This window comes from Pelophylax lessonae (assembly GCF_965119305.1).
Source record: "Pelophylax lessonae genome assembly, chromosome: 1".
NCBI lineage: Eukaryota > Metazoa > Chordata > Amphibia > Anura > Ranidae > Pelophylax > Pelophylax lessonae.
In genome coordinates this window covers 862447223-862472347 of record NC_138768.1, presented here as the reverse complement: position 1 = coordinate 862472347, position 25125 = coordinate 862447223, and the positions used below count along the sequence as shown (strand labels likewise).

At 45.7% G+C, this 25125-nt stretch overlaps 1 protein-coding gene across 1 annotated transcript in view; it reads left to right on the top strand.

Annotated features, from left to right (window-relative positions):
• Positions 1-25125, top strand: part of LOC309550151 (von Willebrand factor A domain-containing protein 5A-like) — a 132177-nt gene that overhangs the window by 102093 nt on the left and 4959 nt on the right. The window contains exons 16-17 of the mRNA XM_082250587.1: positions 11106-11275; positions 23848-23974. Coding sequence (XP_082106713.1) covers positions 11106-11275; positions 23848-23974 — 297 coding nt within the window. The remainder of the gene's footprint in view (positions 1-11105; positions 11276-23847; positions 23975-25125) is intronic.

Below are 25125 nucleotides of genomic sequence, written 5' to 3'. Positions count from 1 at the left end.
CTCTAAGGGAGGAAATTTGTATCCAGACCAGACCATTTCAGTAAGAGACTGAACTAAAAATATCTGAGTTTGGGAGGCTGATAGATACTCCTCTGACCCTGGCTCCCCAGAAGTGGAAACCTCAGCTTGACCTTCCATAGGGTCATCATCAGCTACTTCTTCCACATCCTCTGCCCAATCCTGAACTGATTCAGAGCTCAGGTGAGGGGGATCTATCACGTTTCCTCCCTCAAGGCTGGCTAATGCCGATGCCAAATCGTCCTTAGTGACATAGGTTGCGGCAGAAGCACTTGGAGTAGCTACTTTGCCTGACAACCTTAATGGCTCAGATTTGCTGGTCTCCTCTGGCTCTTCAGGGGGAGTAGATGCAGAGGAAGCATGGCTAGGACCTTCAAGGCCTGATGGTGGCATCACAGTGCCTCTTCCAACTGTGCCCCCCCCAGCCCTTTTTCAGGCAGACATTGCTTTATAGCAAGACACACTTGAGGTACTAACTTCAGTGTACTCAAGGCTTGTGCCAAGCTTATACTGCTTATCGCACACAGCACTGATTATCCCAAGATACAGGACCTGTTTGTGCAAGTAACATACACCCACAGTGACTCACGCAACCCAACTGCTGCTGCTCTGTGTCCCATTCAGCCTCTGACAGAGGCTAGTGCGTTGGAAACAGTTCCTTCTAAATTGCGCCCATTTATGCTGTATTGTTACATGGCATCTACGTGCATGCCAATCACGTTCAAACACGCCCTCCATGCGGCGTACGCCTGTTTTAAAAAGGCGAAGATGCTCTCTCACGTGCGCGAATGGGCCTTCGCCACAGATACGCTATCAAGGGAGGTGACGAATATGCGGGCGCTTATGCACCAAGGCGAAAACAGCAACCACATGTGGTAAGAGCAGCTTAGGTTGAATTTTGTTTATCACAGCTGATACCTTTCATGTGATCAGCCCAGGGCAAAAAAACAGTGTGATAACAATAGGCAAAGAAATAATGTTTAAACAAACTTTGCAACAATCCCACAACTGCACAAGCTCATATAATCACAATTTATATAATTGGCACATTTAATCCCTAAGGAAAAGCCAGAGCTTTCAACAAGATGTATTTTGCATAGCTTAACAGCCACAGTCTCATGCACACAATGGTTTGTCACAGATGATACCTTTCAGGTGATCAGCACAGGGTGAAAACAGTGTGTCAGAAAAACAAGCAAAGAAAAAATGCTTAATAAGATGTATTTTGCCTTTGGCTTATCATCCATAGTCTCATGCAGAGACTCACATGGCACTCGGTCTCCGTTATCTTTTAAAGGGAACAGTGTATAAAATATTTACAATCTGCAATCATGCCAGCAATTTTTACCTTCAAGCTTTGCTGTATGTGTAAATATTTTAAATTGGACTCACCAGTCCTGCCGCAGGATTCTGTTTGAAACAGGAATCCAATCTTCACCCTTCACGGCAAGCTTTGTCTTGGCGACCTTCAAGGACAGGGTCCCCTTGTTTTAGAGGGGTCATGGCCTTGGACCTGTAGAGCACCCTGCATAGAGCGCCTTTGGGGTTTGGTATTCAAAGCGTCCGGATCCCAGGGTCCAGCACCTAAAAAAGGACAACATTACAGGCAAAACCTCGTATCTGCTTCCTGAGGCTCAGGTACCATCTTTTTAGTCCATTGACTGTTTTAGATGGATCTGATAGCTAACCCCTTAGATTCAGTGATCTTTGATTGGCATATATAGCATATCTTCTTTCTTCTTTGAAGAAAAATGTATGGGGACCCGGGTACTGACCTGGGGAACATGTAGCAATGCAATTTTTTTTTTTTAAAAAACTATCATTTTTACAGGAGCAGTGATTTTACTGATGCTTAAAGTAAAACAATACTTGGGGGGGGGGGGGGGGTCGGGGGGAGTGGCTCCAGCAGGGTTTCTAGTGGTAGGGCTCTGAGCGGAGAGTGTCTCTCTCATATAGCTTGGGGGCCGGCATTGACAGTTCCCCCTCCTCCCTCATACAGATGGGAGAGGAGACAAATGACCTGCTCCTTCTCCCTCCGCCTCTCTCCTCCTGTGTGCACCGCAAGCTCATTAACCTTACACTTCTCCTATCCATATGAGGGAGAAAGGAGAGAGGAGGGGGAACTGTCAACGCCGGCTTTGAGCTATATGAGAGAAATGCTGTCAGCTCAGAGTCCTGCTAAGGAGGCAGACGGCATTGATGAGCACGAATAGGTGGCACTGAAAGCCAGGGCTGATAGGTGGCACTAATAGGCACTGATAGCTGGGATCAATGGGCACTAATAGGCAGCACTGATGGGCACTGATAGGTGACACTGATGGGCATTGATGAGCACTGATAGGTGGCACTAATGGTCATTCAGCATTGGTAGGTGGCACTGATGGACACTGATAGGCGGCATTGATGAGCACTGATAAGTGGCACTGATGGGCACTGATAGGTGGCACTGATGGGCATCGATGAGCACTGATAGGTGGCACTAATGGGCATTGAGCACAGATAGGTGGCACTGATAGGCTGCATTGGTGAGCACTGATAGGTGGCACTGATAGGCAGCACTGATGGGCATCGACGAACACCAATAGATGGCACTGACAGGCTGCTTTGATGAGCACAGATAGGCTGCACTGATGGGCACTGATTATTAGTGTAAACAATGCACTGACATTCTTGCCGTATAATGGCTCACCTTTGTGTCAGACAGACACAGCCTGGGAGTAATGATGAGCCGAACATCACCCCCCCCCCCCCCGCCCCGGATTGGTTCGCACCAGAAAAGTTTGTTAGGACATGCAAACTCTATTGAAGCCTATAGGACTCGAACATGAAAAATCAAAAGTCCTCATTTTAAAGGCTTAAATGCAAGTTATTGCTCAAAAAAAATGTATGGGGACCCGGGTACTGACCTGGGGAACATGTAGCAATGCAAATTTTTTAAAAAAAAAACAATCATTTTTACAGGAGCAGTGATTTTAATGATGCTTAAAGTAAAACAATAAAAAGGGAGGATGCCCCCCAATGTTGATGGGGACAAGGGCCTCCTCCTGGATAACCCTGGGCTGTGGTTGTCAGGGTCTGCAGGTGGGGGCTTATCAGATCTGGAAGTCTCCTTTAAAAAGGGGGCACCCAGATCCTGCCCCCCATGTGAATGGATATCGGGTACATCGTACCCCTACCCATTCACCATAAAAGTGTACAAAAAATAAAGACAAAAGCCAGTTTTTGACAAGTCCTTTATTAAAAAATAAAAAAAATAGTGTCCCCCGAAGTAAAACCATCGTCAATCACTTCGCCCGCCGCCGCACCCGAATAATGAGCTGCTGGAGCTGTGACAGCTCTTTTATAGGAAACGTGACGTCAGTAATTTATTCACTGCACCTGAGCAGTGCATTATGGGGCGCTTGTGACCTCAGATTCCTATAAAAGAGCTGTCACAGCTCAAACAGCTCATTATGCGGGAGGAGTGTGAAGAGGCGGGAGCGTCTTTTCTTTTTTTCTATTTTTTGGGTGAGGCGGGTGATGTGATTGACGATAGATTTACATCGGGGGACGCTATTTTTTTTTTTTTAATAAAGGACTTGTTAAAAACTGGCTTTTGTCTTTATTTTTTTGTACACTTTAGGATGTACCCGATATCCATTCATATAGGTGGGGGCAGGATCTGGGGGCCCCCTTGTTAATGGAGGCTTCCAGATTCTGCTAAGCCCCCCAACTGCAGACCCCGACAACCACAGCCCAGGGATGTCCAGGGAGAGGCCCTTGTCCCTATTTTGGTCACCCCAAAGCACCCTCCCCATGTTGAGGGCAAGTGGCCTGGTATGGTTCGGGGGGGGGGGGGCAGGCGAGCCTGGAAAGCCTGGCTGCTAGCTCGGATGAGGGCCTGGTATGGATTTGGTGGGGTCCCCACACTGTTTTTTTTTTTTATTCTGTCATAGGGTTCCCCTTAACCCCTTAAATACAGGGCACTTTCACAACCTTCGGCGTAGGATACAGGCAGAAAGTCTGGGACACAGGTGTCAGATCTGTCCGCCGCAATGTCGCAGTCCGCTGAAAATCGCTGATCGCCGCCATTACTAGTAAAAAAATAAATAAAAATAGCATAAATCTATCCCCTAGTTCACCCCTTCCAATAGACACACTCCTAAACCTTTTTGACAGCCTTCCCAGAAGAGTTGAAGCTGTTATAGCTGCAAAGGGTGGGCCAACCCAATATTGAACCCTACGGACTAAGACTGGGATGCCATTAAAGTTCATGTGTGTGTAAAGGCAGGCGTCCCAATACTTTTGGTAATATAGTGTATTATTAAATTATTGTTCTGGGTTTAGATTCACTTGAACTGTTTTATTAAGTATATGCGTTATCCTAATGTAAAAAAATGTGTAGAGATTTCCGCGCTAATGTGATGAGTGAGAGAATGCAAATATAAGAGCAGCCAGCACAAAATCAACTAACAGTGACTCAAACCAACAATATAATGCGAAAGTGCAGGGTACCAATAATCACAAAAATTATGAAAAGAATAAAAAGTGTCCAAATCAATGGGTACCAATATTCACAGAATAAGAAAAATAGATAGTGTCCATATAGATAAAGTCCCACAAAAATGATATAGTGTAGGGTAAGGATCCACATGCAAGATATTCCAGGAAGGGAATTCTCATGACACCAAAGATAAGTGAAGGAGGGGGACACCTCTGTGGTCAAATATAATAAGCAGCTTACCAAATTTCCGTGGCTGCTCAAATAAATGAGTCAGCCTCTCCCGGCTATTAATCAAACCAATATGGTCAGATGTATCGGTAAGTACTCCAAAGCTCCGTAATATTTTTCCAAGAAGGAGGAACCGCCTCTCAAGATATGTGGTGAAATTAGTATAATTGAGGGAGGTTAAACTTGGCACTCCTCAGTGAACTCCATCAGCCATAAATGAATATGTGGAGAAAGAAACGAGGTCCATAGCGTAATCCCGTAAAAACTTTAAACAATGTTTATTAAAAAAACATACTCACAATATAGCAATGGTTACAGGCATATCAGAAGCTGAGCATAGGATAATGGTAATGTCAGGGAATCCCTGTGAGACGTCTGGGGCGTGGCCGTGCACAGGCTATTCCCAGAAGAATGACTAATGGGCGTGGTGCCAGACAGGCTATTTAAAGGAAGTTCATTCCTGTTTCCTGTGCTGACTGATCTTCAGCTGTTTCCTGTGACCTGATGATACCTGTATGCTTCCCTGTTGCTGACCTGGCTTGTTCTGAACTTGGACTTGGATTCTGCTTCTGCTTCTCTGCTAAACCTGACCCGGCTCCGTCCCTGACTTTGGCTCTGCTTACGATTTGGTACCCTGCTGCACCGCCTGTTGATGACCCTGGCTTTCCTACTACTCTGACTCCGTCTCTCAGAAATACCCGAGTGCTTGTCTGGCTATCTGCTGCACATGTTCCATACAGCATTGCATTTTCCAGTTTCCAGGATCCGGACAAGCAGCCTATCCTGATCCATCAACAACCGCAGGCACTCGTGTCCCTCCTGGCCTTTGACACCCTCTGTCTCACCTTCAGTGGGGTCTGGGCCGGAGATATAAGAGAGGCCGACCTCGTCAACTCAGACTCCTCCCAGGTACGTGACAGTATCAGTCAGCCAACTATGGAGTCTGAAAGGGAGGTCTCTCCACTGGAGAACGTTTGCCGATCGATCTCTGCACTATCCCACATTGTACAAAGCCTGCAAGGAAAATTGGATTGCATCGAAGATCAATTATCGGCCCGCAAAAATGACTCTTCTCTGACGGAGCCCAGCACATCCTGTGCGGCGGATTTCCACCTGGAACCTCGAGTTCCCATTCCTGAACGTTTTTCTGGAAATCGAAGAAAATTTCGGACTTTTCGTAATTCTTGTGAACTATACTTTTCTCTGTTGCCTCGAACATTCTCTTCACAAGATACCAAGGTGGGGTTTATTATCTCGCTCCTTCAGGATGAGCCCCAATCCTGGGCTTTCCATCTTCGGGAACAACACGATCCAGCCTTGACAACCATGGACTCTTTTTTTTCTGCCATGTCCCAGCTATACGCAGATCCTTTTTGTCATCGGACTGCTGAATCAAAGCTTAGCAAGTTAAAGCAAGGCCTAAGGCCTGTGGAGGATTATGTGACAGATTTCCGTGTATGGAGTGCCGATACTCTGTGGAACCATTCGGCCCTCCATCATCAGTTCCGTCTTGGCTTGTCTGATGCCCTAAAGGATGAACTTGCCAGGGTGGGGGTACCAACGGCCTTAGAAGACCTGGTGAACCTTGTCATCCAGATTGACCGGAGGCTACGTGAGAGGCAAGCCGAAAGAACTAACAAGGCTCCTTTGGTCCGCCCGGAGTTTGGGGCTGATACTCCTCTCATTACCGTTAACCCCCCAGAGGTACCTCACTACCCTTCACGAAAGAGTTTCCAGAGATCCCCTCTGTCCACATCGGAACGTCTTCGACGGTATCGCTCCAATCTCTGCCTCTACTGTGGCGATGCCGGTCACCACATTCAGACTTGTCCTGTGAGGCCTTGCAGAACCTCCTCTAACTGGATTTCTATGATGCATCCACCCAGGACTGATCAAACACATCTCACCTTGCTTTGCCATCTGAAACTTCCTGAAAAGACTATCTCTGTTCCTGCTATTATAGACTCTGGGGCCTGTAGCTGTTTTGTGGATGTGACATTTGCAGCCCAACACAATCTTCCTCTCTGTACCAAGAAACAAGGGTTTGTTGTTCACCTGGCTGATGGCTCTGGTATCAAGTCTGGTCCAGTGACACAAGAGACGGCTCCAATTTTCTGCTCTTCCTCCTCTGGTCATCAAGAATTCCTTTGCCTGGACGTTATAACATCACCCATGTTTCCTGTCATTCTTGGTATACCCTGGCTGAAGGCCCATAACCCTAGCATCAATTGGCTCACGGGTGAGATTTCCTTCTCTTCTCCCTATTGCCGGGCACACTGTGTTCCTGAGGAGTCTCTTACTGCTACCTCTCTCCTTGGTATCCACCCGGACCCCGAAGTCTTGAAACTGGTACCCACAGTTTACCACGAATACCTGGATGTTTTCAATAAAAAGAGCGCTGATTCTCTTCCTCCTCATCGTACATACGATTGCCCCATTGAACTGTTGCCAGGGGCTGAAATACCTTTTGGCCGGATCTACCCTCTCTCTGAGCTCGAATTAGAGACTCTCCGTAACTATATTAATGAAAGCCTGGAAAAAGGATTCATCCGACCCTCCACTTCACCCGCAGGAGCGGGCATATTCTTTGTTGAGAAAAAGGACCATACCCTTAGGCCCTGTGTGGATTATCGCGATCTCAATAAGATAACTGTCAAGAATCGTTATCCTCTTCCCCTAATTCCCGAACTTTTCCAGAGGTTACGAGGGGCACAGGTGTTCTCCAAACTTGATTTGAGGGGTGCCTACAACCTAGTCAGAATTCGTGAAGGAGACGAATGGAAAACCGCGTTTCGAACGCGCTTTGGGCATTTCGAATATCTGGTCATGCCATTCGGTCTTTGTAATGCCCCAGCCACATTCCAACATCTTGTTAATGATATATTTCGGGACTATCTTGATTTGTTTATCATCGTATACTTGGATGATATCCTTGTATTTTCCAGTTCTCTCGACCTACACAGAAACCATGTAAAGAAGGTACTGGACAGACTTAGCCAACACCGTCTTTACGCAAAGGCGGAGAAATGTGAGTTCGAAAAACAGGTTATCCAATTTCTGGGACTCATTATCTCTGCGGATGGCATTGCTATGGACCCGCAAAAGGTATCTGCCGTACTGGAATGGCCTGCCCCCGAGGACAAGAAAGCAGTACAGCGCTTTGTGGGCTTCGCTAATTTTTACAGGAAGTTTATAAAGAACTTTTCTGGCATCATATCCCCCATCACACAGCTGACCAAACAGTTTACCCCATTCAAATGGACTCCAGAGGCTCAAGCCGCCTTTGAACTCTTAAAGACTCTGTTTACTTCCGCTCCCATTTTAAAACACCTAGATCCCGCTTTAGCCTATGTACTTGAAGTGGATGCCTCTGAAAATGCGGTCGGGGCTATACTATCCCAACGACAAGGAGCCAAGTCCCTACTCTACCCTATTGCCTTTTTCTCCAGAAAATTAAGCTCCTCTGAGAGGAACTATGACGTAGGAGATCGTGAACTGTTAGCCATAAAGGCTGCCCTGGAGGAATGGCGCTACCTGCTGGAGGGGGCTGCACACCCTATACTTATTTTTACAGACCATAAGAACTTAGAATATTTAAGAACCGCGAAACGACTAAGACCTCGACAGGCAAGATGGGCACTTTTCTTCTCTCGATTTGTGTTCCATATAACTTTTCGTCCGGGCTCTAAGAATTGCAAACCTGATGCCCTTTCTCGCATGTTTCCTGAACCAGCTCCACCTCCTGAACCTGACACCATCTTGCCAGCTAAGAATTTCCTACTCTTGCAAACAGACTTGATGTCACAGATCAAGGGGACAGTTGCAAACTCCCCACCTCCTGTGAACTTGCATCTCCAGCAGAGGGATGGACTTTATTTCCACAAGGAACAAATTTTTATTCCCGAACAACTGAGGGTCACCATTCTTAAGAAGTGTCATGATCATCTTCTGGCTGGACACTTTGGTATCCATAAAACCTCTGATTTGGTCTCCCGTTCCTTTTGGTGGCCAGATTGGTTAAAGGACTGTAAAAACTATGTCAGATCCTGCTCTGTGTGTCTCAGAAACAAGTCTGATCGGGCCAAGACCTGGGGCCTGTTGGAATCCCTCCCTGTACCTGAAAAACCATGGAGTATGATCTCTATGGACTTTATTGTGGAACTTCCTCCATCTGAAGGGTTTACAACTATCTTTGTCGTAGTTGATCATCTTTCCAAGATGGCACACTTTATACCTCTGAAAGGAACTCCCTCTGCCTCCGAAACTGCCTCCACGTTTATCAAAGAAGTGGTGAGATTGCATGGCATTCCAGCCAGCATTGTCTCTGATCGTGGGGTGCAGTTCACTTCCAAGTTTTGGAAAGCTTTATGTGAAGCATTAAACATTGAACTTTGTTTGTCTTCTGCCTACCACCCACAAACAAATGGACAGACCGAGAGGACAAACCAAACTCTTGAACAATATTTAAGGTGCTTCTCTTCTTTTTCTCAAGACGACTGGGTGTTACTCCTCCCTTTAGCGGAATTTGCTTATAATAACTCCGTTCATTCCGCCACCAAGCAGTCTCCTTTCTACGCCAATTATGGATATCACCCCTCCTTCCTACCTGAGTTACCTATGGAATCTGCTGTACCAGCTGTACAAGAAAGACTAAATTTTCTTAATACCAACAGTCAGCTTTTGCGGGAAACCATTTTGAAGGCACAGGCTGGTAATAAAAATTTTTTTGATAGAAGAAGGAGAGGGAATTTGAATTTAAAACCGGGGGATAAGGTCTGGCTATCTACAGCAAACCTGAGATTAAAGTGTCCCTCAAAAAAGCTTGGCCCAAGATACCTAGGTCCATTTTCTATCAGGAAGAAGATTAATTCTGTGGCATTCGAATTAATCTTACCAGGTAATCTGAAGATCCATCCCGTGTTCCACGTTTCTTTACTGAAGTCAGCAGTTCCCAACCCCTTTCCAGATCGTGGATCTGAAGTTCCTGCTCCCCTTTTGATCGAAGGTAATGAAGAATTTGAGGTGGAGTCTATTCTGGACTGTAGAAGAAGGGGTGGTCGGACACAGCTTCTTATCAAGTGGAAGGGCTATGGCCCTGAGGATAATTCCTGGGAGCCTGCTTCAAACGTCCATGCTCCTCGATTGTTACGAGCCTACCTTCTACAACATCCGGATAAACGGTCTATGTTGGGCATCCGGAGGCTGCCCTTAAGGGGGGGGCAATGTCAGGGAATCCCTGTGAGACGTCTGGGGCGTGGCCGTGCACAGGCTATTCCCAGAAGAATGACTAATGGGCGTGGTGCCAGACAGGCTATTTAAAGGAAGTTCATTCCTGTTTCCTGTGCTGACTGATCTTCAGCTGTTTCCTGTGACCTGATGATACCTGTATGCTTCCCTGTTGCTGACCTGGCTTGTTCTGAACTTGGACTTGGATTCTGCTTCTGCTTCTCTGCTAAACCTGACCCGGCTCCGTCCCTGACTTTGGCTCTGCTTACGATTTGGTACCCTGCTGCACCGCCTGTTGATGACCCTGGCTTTCCTACTACTCTGACTCCGTCTCTCAGAAATACCCGAGTGCTTGTCTGGCTATCTGCTGCACATGTTCCATACAGCATTGCATTTTCCAGTTTCCAGGATCCGGACAAGCAGCCTATCCTGATCCATCAACAACCGCAGGCATTCGTGTCCCTCCTGGCCTTTGACACCCTCTGTCTCACCTTCAGTGGGGTCTGGGCCGGAGATATAAGAGAGGCCGACCTCGTCAACTCAGACTCCTCCCAGGTACGTGACAGGTGCGTGCGGCGTCCCGCAGATATCCCAGGCAGCAAACAGTATGTCACAGAAAGGCCGGCTACTTCCAGGGGGCGTGTGGATGTTGCGTCTGGAGTCGCCAACGTTTCGTCATCAAAAGACGTCGTCATATCTTGAGAGGCGGTTCCTCCTTCTTGGAATAATATTACGGAGCTTTGGAGTACTTACCGATACATCTGACCATATTGGTTTGATTAATAGCCGGGAGAGGCTGACTCATTTATTTGAGCAGCCACGGAAATTTGGTAAGCCTTTTATTATATTTGACCACAGAGGTGTCCCCCTCCTTCACTTATCTTTGGTGTCACGAGAATTCCCTTCCTGGAATATCTTGCATGTGGATCCTTACCCTACACTATATCATTTTTGTGGGACTTTATCTATATGGACACTATCTATTTTTCTTATTCTGTGAATATTGGTACCCATTGATTTGGACACTATTTATTCTTTTCATAATTTTTGTGATTATTGGTACCCTTAGCGCTGCACTTTCGCATTATATATGCGTTATCCTACCTTTATTACTTTTATTATTTCTATGGTCTGTTTTTATCCCTGCCAGCATCGGCCCCACCTCCACCCCCACCCCCACCTGTTGTCCCAGTGGAGACCTCCACTCTTGTGAGGCTGATCTCCCTGCAGAATGCGGACGGATCCTGGAACCTGACCCCTCAAATCTCTGCTGTCCTGGGAATATCTGAGGCCAACATAAAGACCGGGAACCCCGACCAGGTATCGTGTTACTGATCACAATTGCAATATTTTCTATTTACTTGAGAAAAATAATTTTTTAGCTATATTTCTTTTATTTCTGGCCATAATAAATAATTAATAAATAATAAATGTATTTTCTGCGCTAAAAATTAAAAAAGACCGGCAATTTTGAAAATATTTTTTTTTTACTTTCTTGCTAGAAAACCCCCCCCCCCCAGAAAAAAAGTTTGACAAAACCTAGGTCGCTAAGGGGACAAGAAACTTTGTCACACACCCTGCCCACCAAGCCCCCTCCTGCTATATATCTCCGGGCTCCGCTTGCCCATTTGCGGGCCTGGAACCAGCATAACGGGTGCCATCAGGTAGAGAGAAGGGAGGAGAGCGAACACATGTTCCCTTCTAATTGTTGACCCGGAAGTGACGTGTGATGTCACGTGTGACGTGTGATGTCACTTCCGGGTCCTCGTTGACAGTTAGGGATGGACGAACATCGGGTGGTTCGCGAACGTTAGCCGTGAACTTTCTCAAATGTCCGCGAATCGCAAGTTTGCGGCAGGCCCCATTGACTTTAATGGGAGGCGAACTTTAAAAACCTTTAGGTCATATTTGCAGCCACAAAAGACTTACTAGCTGTGCACAAATAGTCCCAGCACATGGTCAATGACATACCAGAAGTATTGCAATTGGAAAAGTTGCCCTAAACATTTTTTTTTTTTTTTTTTACAGCAAATTTTTTTTTTTTTTTTAAATCAGCCAGAACTGACAGCAGCCGGTAAATACATGTCAAATACATATAGAGTCCCTTCACACATTTGTAAAATGGGTCCGCATCCATTCCACAATTTGGCGGAACCTTTACAGACCCATTGATTTCCAATTCCAGTCTAAAAAATTAGGCGTTCACAGGATAAAGAAGTAAGTGTTGGCCATGAAAAGCCCCACATATTAGCCCACATGGGTTTACCTGTCAGCAAAGAACGTAGTATTTGGTGGCTGGAGGTACATTAGGCATTCACAGGATACAGAAGTAAGTGTCTGTAACGCTCCTACGTTTTTGTAATAGGCTGGATTTGCAGCTGCAAAATCTCCACTCAGTAGTCATGTAGAGATGTGTTGAATAACCAGATCCAACTCTCCAGGACTCATCACTGTGGGCCTGTCAGCTTCAACATACAGATATATACACACTCAATGAGATGTTCCTGGAGTGGTAAATGTATATGACAGTATGAAGGTGATGTGCTGAAGGGACAGGTGTGAACAATGATAGAGAAGGTAAACACTTGATAGGTTTGTTCAGGAGAGTACTAGATGGTATTAGGTAGAATGCAGATAGGTTAGTAATCGAGTATGGTAACAGGTGGTAAGGACAGCAGATGACAAATACAGGATAGACTAACCCAGTGCAAGGATAGATGGTAATAGACACAAGAGCCAGCAATCTATGCAGCAATGCAGATGATAGATGGTAGTAGACTTGAGAGCTAGCAATCTGATGTAACAGTGCAGATGGTAGATGGTAGTAGGCTCAAGAGCTAGCAATCTATACAACAGTGCAGATGATAGATAGTGTAAGTAAGGTTATGGAGAATTCCCCTGTGGGGTACTTATCACTTAGCAAATGTTAGTAGTAGAGGGTCCAGTAGCAAGGGAAATATCCGGTAGCGAGATACAGGGATCAGTAGCGAGGTTCCGGTCTGCTCCAGGTAGATGTAACTAGCTGGAGGTTCCGAGCAGCAAGACAGCTTGAGAGCATGTGGACACACACGGCAGGTTGAACGAACGATGTGAGTGAGAACGCCGGCGGTTGAAATAGCCGCTCTGCGGCGCTCGGCGATGACATCATCGTTCTTAAAGGTGTATGCGTACCACCTAATGAGAAAGGTGGGACGCATATTTGAAGGAAAACAGAACAATAAGGGTACCAGAGGTACCAGAATCTTACAGTACCCCCCCCTTAAGGCCGGCTCCGGAAGGCCTATAGTACTGGTTTCTCTGGGTATTTCGAGTGAAACCTTCGTATAAGTCTAGGTGCATGTACATCAGAGGTATCCAACCAGGTGTCGTCTTGGGGTCCGTAGTTCTTCCATCTTACGAGATACTGGAGTCTTCCTCTATCGATGCGAGAATCCAAAATCTCCTTGATCTCATATTCTTCTCCGCCTTCAACTTGTATAGGAGGTGGAGGCAAGATGGTAGGCCTTATTCCTTGGTTAGGAACATGGGGCTTCAGTAGCGACACATGGAAGATGGGATGGATCTTAAGATCTGCTGGTAAGGTGAGCTGTACTGCAGCTTTTCCAATAAGTTTTTTAATTGGGAAGGGTCCCAAAAATAAAGGTCCAAGCTTTTTGCTAGGGATTTTTAATCTTAAGTTTCTTGTTGATAGCCAAACGAGGTCCCCAATAGCATACTGAGGAGAAGGTCTTCTACGAAGGTCGTAGTACTTTTTTTGTTGACTATAAGCGTGTGATATAGTGGTATTGAGTAACCCCAGAAAGTCTTTTATTTGGGTAAGATAATCCGAGGCTAATGGGTTAGTTGATGGCAGGATGCGTGGTGGAAGAAGAGTGGGATGAAACCCATAGTTCAAGTAGAACGGACTTTGCTTAGTAGTACTGTGGGTTGTGTTGTTGTAAGCAAATTCCGCCAGAGGGAGGAGATCCACCCAATCATCCTGTAGGTATGATGTGTAGCAACGTAGATATTGCTCAATGCACTGGTTGACTCTTTCAGTCTGTCCGTTGGTCTGAGGATGGTAAGGTGAAGTGAGCTTCCGCTCAATCCGTAATATTTGACAAAGTGCTTGCCAAAATTTAGAGATGAACTGTGAACCACGGTCGGACAAAAGAGTCTTTGGAATTCCATGCAACTTGAACACATGTTTCATCAGTAGTTCCGCTGTTTGTTTAGACGAAGGTAGTCTACGGATAGCAATGAAATGTGCCATCTTTGTCAAGTGGTCCACTGACACTAGAATGGTATTAAATCCTTTAGAAGGTGGTAGTTCTACTATAAAGTCTAAGGATACAACTTCCCATGGAACCTGGGGTATTGGTAGACTGCAGAGTAGACCGGATGGTTTTGTAGTGTCAATTTTGGACCTTGCGCAGATGTCACATGAAGAAACAAATTTTTGTACAGACGTCTTCATATCAGGCCACCAAAACTGCCTGGTAAGCAAATTAAGAGTTTTCGTCATACCCATATGTCCTGCCATGGGCACATCATGTGATAACTCCAAGATCTTGGTGCGCATAGTAGGGGGTATGTAAAGTTTGTCGTCGTAATAGAGGAAGCCTTCTGCATCAGTAGTTAGTTGTGGTGGAGGTGAATCCAATTCTATACTGTGCAAAATCTCTTCCTTCAAGGAACGGACAACACCAATAATACGTTCATAGGGTATTATGGGAATGGAAGGGATTCCGGCGCAGTTATCTTCGATTAATCATGATAGCGCATCCGCTTTTTTATTTTTGTCTGCAGGAGTGTAGGTCACTAGGAAGTTGAATCTTAGGAAGAATAATGACCATTGTACCTGCCGGTGGGAGAGAGTTTTGTTAGTCTGGAGGTATTGAAGGTTTTTATGATCTGTATATATGAGTATGGGTAACTGAGTACCTTCGAGTAGATGTCGCCAATTTTCCAGTGCCAATTTTATGGCAAGCAACTCCTTTTCACCCACTGGGTAGTTCACCTCTGGGCTGCTTAGTGATTTTGAAAAGAAAGCAACTGGGTGGAGTGGTGAAGTATTTGTTGGTCGTTGGGAGAGAACTGCTCCTACTGCCATATTTGACGCATCTACCTCCAGAATATATTGGAGGGAGGGGTCTGGATGGCGTAGTATGGGAGCAGAAGTAAAGCTTGATTTTAACAAGCAGAAAGCTTGATTCGCTTCTTCTGACCATTTGAATGTTTTTTTTATACTTGTCAATTGTGTGAGCGGTCTCACAATGGCGGAGAAGTTCTTGATGAACTTCCTATAGAAGTTTGAAAATCCAAGGAATCACTGTAATGCCTTACGAGTTGTTGGTATAGGCCAGTCCAGAATACAGGATATCTTACTCATATCCATCTTAATTCCAGTTTTGGATATGATGTATCCTAGAAATAATATTTCTTCCTTATGAAATAGGCATTTTTTTAATTTCACGTATAGATTGTGTGAGAGTAGTCTGGATAACACAAGTCTTACATGTTTTATATGTTCAGGCATAGATCGAGAATAGATAAGTATATAGTCCAGGTATACTACTACACAGACATCAAGTAAGTCTCTAAAGATGTCGTTTATGAACCTTTGGAAGGCTGCGGGAGCATTACATAACCCGAATGGCATCACAAGATATTCGAATAATCCGTATCTGGTTCTGAATGCTGTTTTCCACTCATCTCCGTCACGGATTCGGATTAGGTTGTATGCCCCTTTCAGGTCTAGTTTAGAGAAGTAAGTAGCCCCACGCGCTTGTTCAATGAGTTCGGGAATAAGAGGTAAAGGATAGCGATCCTTTATCGTAATCGTGTTTAATTGCCTATAATCGATAATAGGCCTAAGACTGGAATCCTTATTGCGGACAAAGAAAGTCCTGCAGCAGTGGAAGAGGTAGAGGGTCTGATGAACCCTTTTTTCAAATTCTCATCCAAGTATTCCTTGAGATGAGAAAGTTCATCCTGTGAAAGAGGATAAACATGACCGAAAGGCAATTTGCTGTTAGGGAGTAGATCGATAGTACAATCATAATCCCTATGGGGAGGCAACACTTGAGCATTTTTCTCAAGGAATACTTCGGACAGATCCTGATAGCATAGTGGTGCAATCTCATCTGACACCACAGACAGGATCTTTCCATAAGATGGGAGGTTACACGTAATCTCACAATAGTGAGAAGGGAAAGCCAAAGTCCTTTTTTCCCAATCTATGATTGGTTGGTGTGTGTGTAACCAGGGAAGTCCCAAAATAATGGAAAAATGGGGTGAGGATAATATATCAAAAGTGATGGTCTCCACATGAGACTCGTTGGCAGTGGCAAGGAGTGCCTGTGTCTGGTTGGTGATTGGACCAGAAGACAGTGGAATACCGTTAATGAAACTAACAGAAACAGGTTTAGGTTTTGAAATAATAGGTATTTTATTTAAGGTAACAAAACGTGTATCAATATAATTTCCACAAGATCCAGTGTCGACCATAGCCTTGGTGGTGATCCTAGTCTGGTCCCACTGTAATGTTAAATTAACAAAAAGATAGGGGTTAGAAAAGGAAGTTGTTAATCCTCCCAGCAAGACATGTGAACACTCACCCTCTTTTTTGCGGACAAGGGGACAGACGCTTATTAAATGATCCGGAGATGCGCAGTACATGCAGAGGTTTCTGGATCTTCTTCTGGCTCGTTCAGTAGTTGATAAAGGTGGGCGTATGGTTGATAAAGGTGGGCGTATGGTTCCTACCTCCATGGGAGTAGGGTCAACGGTCGAAGGACTAGATAATAGCATTCCCATTTTTTCAGCCCTTCTTTCTCGCAGTCGTCTGTCGATGTTGATACTAAGTTGTATCAAGGCATCCAAGGTGCCAGGTAATTCCGCTCGGGCGAGCTCGTCTTTAACAGCTTCTGATAACCCGAGTCTGAATTGAGTTCGCAGAGATGTATCATTCCACCCTGAATCAAGGGTCCATCTTTTGAACTCTGCTACAAAGTCTTCTACAGGTCTCCTTCCTTGTTTCAAAGCCCTCAATTGAATATCAGCAGTACTCTGCCTATTGGGGTCATCATATAAACTAGCGAGTTCTGCAAGGAATAAGGAATAGGTGTTGAGAATCTGATCATTTTTCTCAAAGAGAGAGTCTGCCCAAGCCCGGGGATCACCCGTTAAGTATGAAATAACGGTACAGACTTTAATTTGATCAGTAGGGTATGTACGAGGTTTTAACAAAAAAAGCAGTTGACATGCGTTTTTGAATTCACGAAATTTTTTCCGATCACCTGTAAACACTAGAGGAGGGTTTATTTTAGGTTCAGGGGGCTGAACAGCAGTAAGCCGTGAGAGACGGGTTACCTGCTGCGTCAGAGTCTGATTCTCTTCTTTCACTTCAGTGAGAGCGTGTATTAACGCATTTACTTGTTGTGTTAATTGTGTCACTTGAGTGGGTAATTCTGCTGAATCCATTTTTTAAGGTTCGTTCAATCTGTAACGCTCCTGCGTTTTTGTAATAGGCTGGATTTGCAGCTGCAAAATCTCCACTCAGTAGTCATGTAGAGATGTGTTGAATAACCAGATCCAACTCTCCAGGACTCATCACTGTGGGCCTGTCAGCTTCAACATACAGATATATACACACTCAATGAGATGTTCCTGGAGTGGTAAATGTATATGACAGTATGAAGGTGATGTGAGAGTACTAGATGGTAGTAGGTAGAATGCAGATAGGTTAGTAATCGAGTATGGTAACAGGTGGTAAGGACAGCAGATGACAAATACAGGATAGACTAACCCAGTGCAAGGATAGATGGTAGTAGACTCAAGAGCCAGCAATCTATGCAGCAATGCAGATGATAGATGGTAGTAGACTTGAGAGCTAGCAATCTATACAACAGTGCAGATGATAGATAGTGTAAGTAAGGTTATGGAGGATTCCCCTGTGGGGTACTTATCACTTAGCAAATGTTAGTAGTAGAGGGTCCAGTAGCAAGGGAAATATCCGGTAGCGAGATACAGGGATCAGTAGCGAGGTTCCGGTCTGCTCCAGGTAGATGTAACTAGCTGGAGGTTCCGAGCAGCAAGACAGCTTGAGAGCATGTGGACACACACGGCAGGTTGAACGAACGATGTGAGTGAGAACGCCGGCGGTTGAAATAGCCGCTCTGCGGCGCTCGGCGATGACATCATCGTTCTTAAAGGTGTATGCATACCACCTAATGAGAAAGGTGGGACGCATATTTGAAGGAAAACAGAACAATAAGGGTACCAGAGGTACCAGAATCTTACAGTGTCAAGCCAGTACAGGCCCCAAAAATTAGCCCACATGGGTTTACCTGTCAGCAAAAAACTTTGTATTCTGTGGCTGGAGGTACATTAGGCATTCACAGGATAAAGAAGTAAGTGTCGGCCAGTATAAGCCCCAAAAATGAACCCACATGGGTTTACCTGACAGCTAAGAACATAGTATTCTGTGGCTGAAGGTTCATTAGGCATTGACAGAAAAAATAATTGTCGGCCATGAAAGGCCCCAAAAATTAGGCATTCAATGGACATGAAATGCCATTTATGTCACTGTATTTAGAGAAGACAAGGACCAGGAATTGTTGTGGGTGGATGGCGGTCTGGCTGATATTTGTGGCCTGTCATGAGGAATTTCAATGAAACATGGTCTACTGGTCACATGTGTTGAATTCCTCAGAGATCCATGCCTCATTCATTTTTATAAATGTGAGGTAGTCTACGCTGTCATGAGCTAGGCGAGTGCGCTTATCGGTCATGATCCCCCCTGCTGCGCTGAACGTCCTTTCTGACAGGACACTGGATGGGGGGCAAGCCAACATTTCCATTGCAAATTGTGCAAGCTCTGGCCAGAGGTCAAGCCTCCCCAGTAGTCCAGGGGTTCATCACTCCTCAGAGCGTCCACATCGGCCGTTAACCTGATGTGGTCGGACACCTGTCGGTCTAGGCGTTCCCTGACGCTGGATCCGGAGTACAGCTGTCGATGGTTCAGCTGAAAGAAGTATCTCATATCTGAATTGACCAAGACATCTTCAAACCGCCCTCTTTTTGCAGGCGCTATTGGATTGCTACCCGCAGCTGTCTCTCTGTGACTGTAAATTCCTCTGCCAGCGCACGCAAAAGCAGAATGCAGCATTTCTCGCAGCAAGGCCTGGAAGTGCTGCATTCTGACCGCCCTCTGTGATGCTGGTAACATTTCCGCCATTTTCTTTTTGTACCGGGGGTCTAAGTACATTGCCACACAGTACTGGTCCTTGCCCTTTATGCTTTTTATACGGGGATCCCCCTTAAAACACTGGAGCATGAAGGCCCTCATTCGCACTAAACTGGAAGCGGTGTAGTGGCCTGGCTCCAGCTCATCATCCAGGATAATGTCATCCTCGTTCTCCTCCCCATCCACAGATAACACCAGGGATCCCAGAAAGGTTTAAAGCATGCTCCTCCTCATCCACCCCGGCACCATCCTCCTCTGACTCCTCTTTAGACTCCTGTTGTTAACTTGTCTCAGATGGAGTAGCATCCACTGGGAATTCATCCAACATTGCGAATTCCTCATCTTCCTGCTCCTGCTCCTCGACGGCTTGATCAATGACACGACGCAATGCACGCTCCAGAAAGAAGGCGTAAGGTACGATGTCACTGATGGCGCCCTGGCCGTGACTGACCAGTTTGGTGATCTCATCGAATGGCCGCAGAAGTCTGCATGCGTCCCGCATGAGCAGCCACTGGCGAGGTGAAAAAAACCCAAGCTCCCCAGAACCTGTCCTGCCGCCGAGTTCGAACAGGTAGTCATTAACTGCACGTTTCTGCTGGAGCAGCCTATCAAGCATATGCAACGTAGAGTTCCATCGTGTCGGGCAGTCACAAATAAGACACCTGACAGGCAGGTGGTGTCGCCGCTGAATGTCAGCAAGGCGAGCCATGGCTGTGTAAGATCTGAAATAACCCGAGATTTTCCTGGCCTGCCGCAAGACGTCCTGGACCCCTGGGTATTAGGCAACGAATTGCTGCAGGACCAAGTTCAGAACGTGCGCCATGCATGGCACGTGTGTTATTTTGCCCTGTTTCAGCGCGCTCAGCAGATTGGCACCGTTGTCGCACACCACTTTACCAACTGTCAAATTCAGCGGTGTCAGCCACTGATCTGCCTGTGAACGCAAAGCTGAAAGGAGTGCAGGGCCAGTGTGGCTCTTGGCTTCCAGGCACAACAGACGCAGCACAGCATGGCAACGTCTCACCTGGCATGTTGAATAGGTTCTGGGGATCTTGGGCGGTGCAGCAGAAGAGACGGTAGCAGTGGAAAAGGAGGAGTCAGCCGAGGAGCAGAGGGAGGATGGAGGAGGAGGAGAAGAAGAGGCAGGCCTGCATGCAATCCGTGGCGGTACAACCAAATCTACACGGGTGCCACGGGTTACATGCTTGACGGCCGTCAGAAGGTTCACCCAGTGGGCTTTTAAAGCATCACCTAGGGAAAATATTAGGTACCGAAGTTTGTCTCCATTTCATGGGTGCACACAAATTTAAGGTTTAACATGTTGGTTATCTTACCCAAAAAAAATGGGTAATTTATTGCGTTTTTGTGCCCCCTAAAATTACCTTTTAATGTGTTTTTTACTAAAATTTTGCGTTAATATCGTGTGACATAAAAAAATGAAACTACCACTATTTTATTCTCGTGGATGTCTGCTTTCAGAAATTATATAATGCTTGGGGTTTTTTTGTAATCTTCAGGCCTAAAATGATTTTTCAAACGTGTGCAAAAAAATGCCAAAAACTGCTCTGGCTGTGAAAGGGTTAAATAATGAGTTCACCTTCGGGAACATGTTACATGTTCTAACTAGTGATCGACCGATATCGGTTTTTCGTTGCCGATACTGATATTTTGGCCAATGCATATCGGTATTGGCTGATATGCGCCGATATTTTCATACATTTAAAACATTTTCTTTTTTTTTTTCTTGACTGGTACTCTTGTGGAGGTATCTGGGGATCTAAAAGACCCCAGGCCCCTCCTCTGCACTTAAAAGCATTCAAAACGCTAAGTTTGGCTGTTCTGAATGCTGTCATTTTTTTTAATCTGGCGCAGAGTACCCGGAAGTGATGTCATGACATTACTTCCAGGTTTTTACATGGAGACCCGATCAGAGCCAAATGCGGCTTTGACCGGGTCTTGGGCGGCCTTGCAGGTAGGTTGCCCGGGTCTTCTGGTGGGACGGGAGACCCGGGCGAGCCGTGGATCGCAGGACTGCGATAGTATGGCAGGCAATCTGACACTAACTGACACTTTGTGGGAACCAGTGACACTAATACAGTGATCAGTGATAAAAATATGCACTGTCACTGTACTAATGACACTGGCAGGGAAGGGGGTTAAACATCTGGGGCGATCAAATGGTTAAATGTGTGCCTAGCCAGTGTTTTTTGCGTGCACTTTGAGTTACTTTTACTTTTGCAGGGAAAAAAAATCCAGCACATCTCCGCTGACAGAACGGAGCTCTGTATTGTTTACATTAGTGGAGCTCTGTCCTGTCTTCCTCCTCACCGTTCAGCGGGTATCGGTGGTTATCCATTGGCAGGCACCTGCTGATTGGCTTGTGCTCTGTGCACACCCCCTACCCGGAAAAGCAGGATCACGTGTATATATATATATGAATAAATATACAGTGTATATATATATATATATATATATATATATATATACATATATACAGGGCTCAAAATTTCAAGCCATGAGCTACTAGCCAGGCCTTAAGAGTTACTCGCCACTTGTTGCCCCACCCAAACCCCACCCTGCTCCGCCCCTAAACAGGCCCTCTACATTGCAGAGCGCCCACAGCATGTCCCCTTAAATTACAGAGCGCCCACAGCATGTCCCCTTAAATTGCAGAGCGATCACAGCATGTCCCCTTAAATTGCAGAGCGATCACAGCATGTCCCCTTTCATTGCAGAGCGATCGCAGCATGTCCCCTTTCATTGCAGAGCGATCATCACAGCATGTCCCCTTAAATTGCAGAGCGCTCACAGCATGACCCCTTAAATTGCAGAGCGCCCACAGCATGACCCCTTAAATTGCAGAGCGCCCACAGCATGTCCCCTTAAATTGCAGAGCGCCCACAGCATGTCCCCTTATATTGCAGAGTGCCCACAGCATGACCCCTTTCATTGCAGAGCGCCCACAGCATGTCCCCTTTCATTGCACAGTGCCCACAGTATGTCCCCTTTCATTGCACAGTGCCCACAGCATGTCTCCTTAATTGCACAGTGCCCACAGCATGTCTCCTTAATTGCAGAGCGCCCACAGCACGACCCCTTTCATTGTACAGTGCCCACAGCATGTCTCCTTAATTGCAGAGCGCCCACAGCATGTCCCCTTTCATTTTACAGTGCCCACAGCATGTCTCCTTTCATTGCACAGTGCCCACAGCATGTCCCCTTTCATTGTACAGTGCCCACAGCATGTCTCCTTTCATTGTACAGTGCCCACAGCATGTCCCCTTTCATTGTACAGTGCCCACAGCATGTCTCCCTAATCGCAGAGCGCCCACAGCATGTCTCCCTAATCGCAGAGCGCCCACAGCATGTCTCCCTAATCGCAGAGCGCCCACAGCATGTCTCCCTAATCGCAGAGCGCCCACAGCATGTCTCCTTAATTGCAGAGCGCCCACAGCATGTCTCCTTAATTGCAGAGCGATCACAGCGTGCACTTACCTGCAGCAGGCGGCTTCTCATCAATCCTGTGCGTCCTCCGTGTCTCCCGAGTCCTCCTCCTCCTCCTCGGCCAGTTACAATCGTTCGCCTTTTGGCCAATCAGGAAACACCTGCCTCCTGATTGGCCAGTAGGAGGATCAGGAGGAGGATCCCTGTGACAATAGCGAATACTCATTCGCTATTGTCACACAATGGGTGGGCTCAGGACGCAGTGCTCTGCTCCTAGAGCCCATCCTTTTCTAAAAAAGAAAGTAAAAGTAATCGCCGGCTGCTGTTAATGGCGGCGGCATGCACAGCTCGCCATCCTCAAAATTCCACTCGCAAAATGCTAGTAGGCGAGTGGAATTTTTGAGGGCTGTATATATATATATATATATATATATATATGTATATTAGGGATCAACCGTTTATTGGTAATGCTGATATATCGGGGGGCCGATATGCACTTTCTCCGATATATCGGAATCGGCCCCTGAGGTTACAGATATTGCCGATATTTCAGGAAAGTGCTGTACCGGAGTGATGGCTGCAGCTAGAGGCATCACCCCGGTACCGGCATCCATAGCCGATGGTCGGCTGTCTTGTAATTACAACCGATGCGGCTGAGAAGCCACTCGGCTGTTATTACAAGGAGCGGGAGGGGACGCCCCCCCTCCCGCCGCCTTCCCACCGGGAGACCCGGGCAACCTACCCGCACGGCCGCCAAAGACCCGATCAAAGCCACATTTGGCTCGGATCGGGTCTCCATGTAAAAACCTGGAAGTGATGTCATGATGTCATGGGTACTCTGCACCAGATTGAAAAAAAACGAGCATTCAAAACAGCCAAACTTGGCGTTTTGAATGCTTTTAAGTGCAGAGGAGGGGTTTGGGGTATTTTAGACCCCCAGATCCCTCCACAAGAGTACCTGTAAAAAAAAAAATTTTTTAAATGTACGAAAATATCGGTGCATATCGGCAAATACCGATATGCATTGAACAAAATTTCGGTGTCGGTAACGAAAAACCGATATCGGTCGATCATATATATATATATATATATATATGTGATGCTGCACAGCCAGGCCGCACTATAGCAGTAAAGTTACAACGTGCATTTGCCAAGTGGTTATACAGATATGTAACATTTTCCATTTTGTATAATAAACTCATCTTTCCCTCCTCTGCAGAATGTGGAGGTGTCGGTGTGGGTGACGGTCCTGGCGGTGATCTGGCTTCACAGCACCTGTCTAGATCAGAGAGAGGAGTGGGAGCTGCTGGAGGGGAAAGCCGTCTCCTGGGTCAGGGCTAAAGCAGGTAAGTGCAAACTACAGTACCATAACCGACCAATCAGAATCCCTATTTTACTGATATGACTCCCTTACAGCAAACTATATTTTTTTTATTTTTTTTTTAACAATTACATCACTTTGATCTTCCCTGTCTAGATAATAATACAAAATAGCTTTTGTTACTGAAACTTCTATGGGCACAGTTTAGGTAAACGGTTCTTCATTACTCATTACAGGACACAAGCACGCGGGTGATTTTTAGTAGTGCAATCTTGTAAGCAAATTAATTTGCAATTATTCACTAAGAGTATTGAGCAATTGCTACACATTTGTCTTGGCACGGAGAGAGGTGCCCAAGCAAACCTCCCAACTTTGTGACTTAAAGTGGTAGTAAAGGCAGAAGGTTTTTTTTTTATCTTAACCACTTTACCACCGGAGGAATTTGCTGTCTTACGTCCAGACCACTTTTTGCGATTCGGCACTGTGTGACTTAAACGGACAATTGCGCGGTCATACAATGCCGTACCCAAACGAAATTTACGCACTTTTTTTCCCACAAACAGAGCTTTCTTTTGGTGGTATTTGATCACCTGTGCGATTTTTACTTTTTGCGCTATAAACAAAAAAAGAGTGACAATTTTGAAAAATAACAATATTTTTCACATTTTTTTATATTTAAATCCCCCCCAAAACAATGTAAAAATCAAAATTTATCATTTTAGGCCAATTTGTTTTCTGCTACATATTTTTGGTAAAAAAAAAAAAAATCGCAATAAGCGTACTTTGATTGGTTTGCGCAAAAGTTATTGCTTTTACTAACTAAGGGAAAGATTTCTGTCATTTTTGGTGTTTTTTTTTTTTTTTTTTTTTTTTAACGAGTAATGGCGGCGATCTGCGATTTTTTTTTTTTTGCGGGACTGCTACATTGCGGCGGACAGATCGGACCCTTGACTGACATTTTTGACACTTTTGGGGGTACCAGTGACATTACTGCAGTAATCAGTGCTAACAATATGCACTGTTAATGTAAAAATCACACTGGCAGGGAAGGGGTTAATTTTTATTGGTGATCAAGGGGTTAATGTATGCCTGGTGCTTACTAACGTGTGTGGGGGGGAGGTGACTGAGTGACACAGGGACAGATCGCAGGTTCAGCTATGCTGAACCCTGCAATCT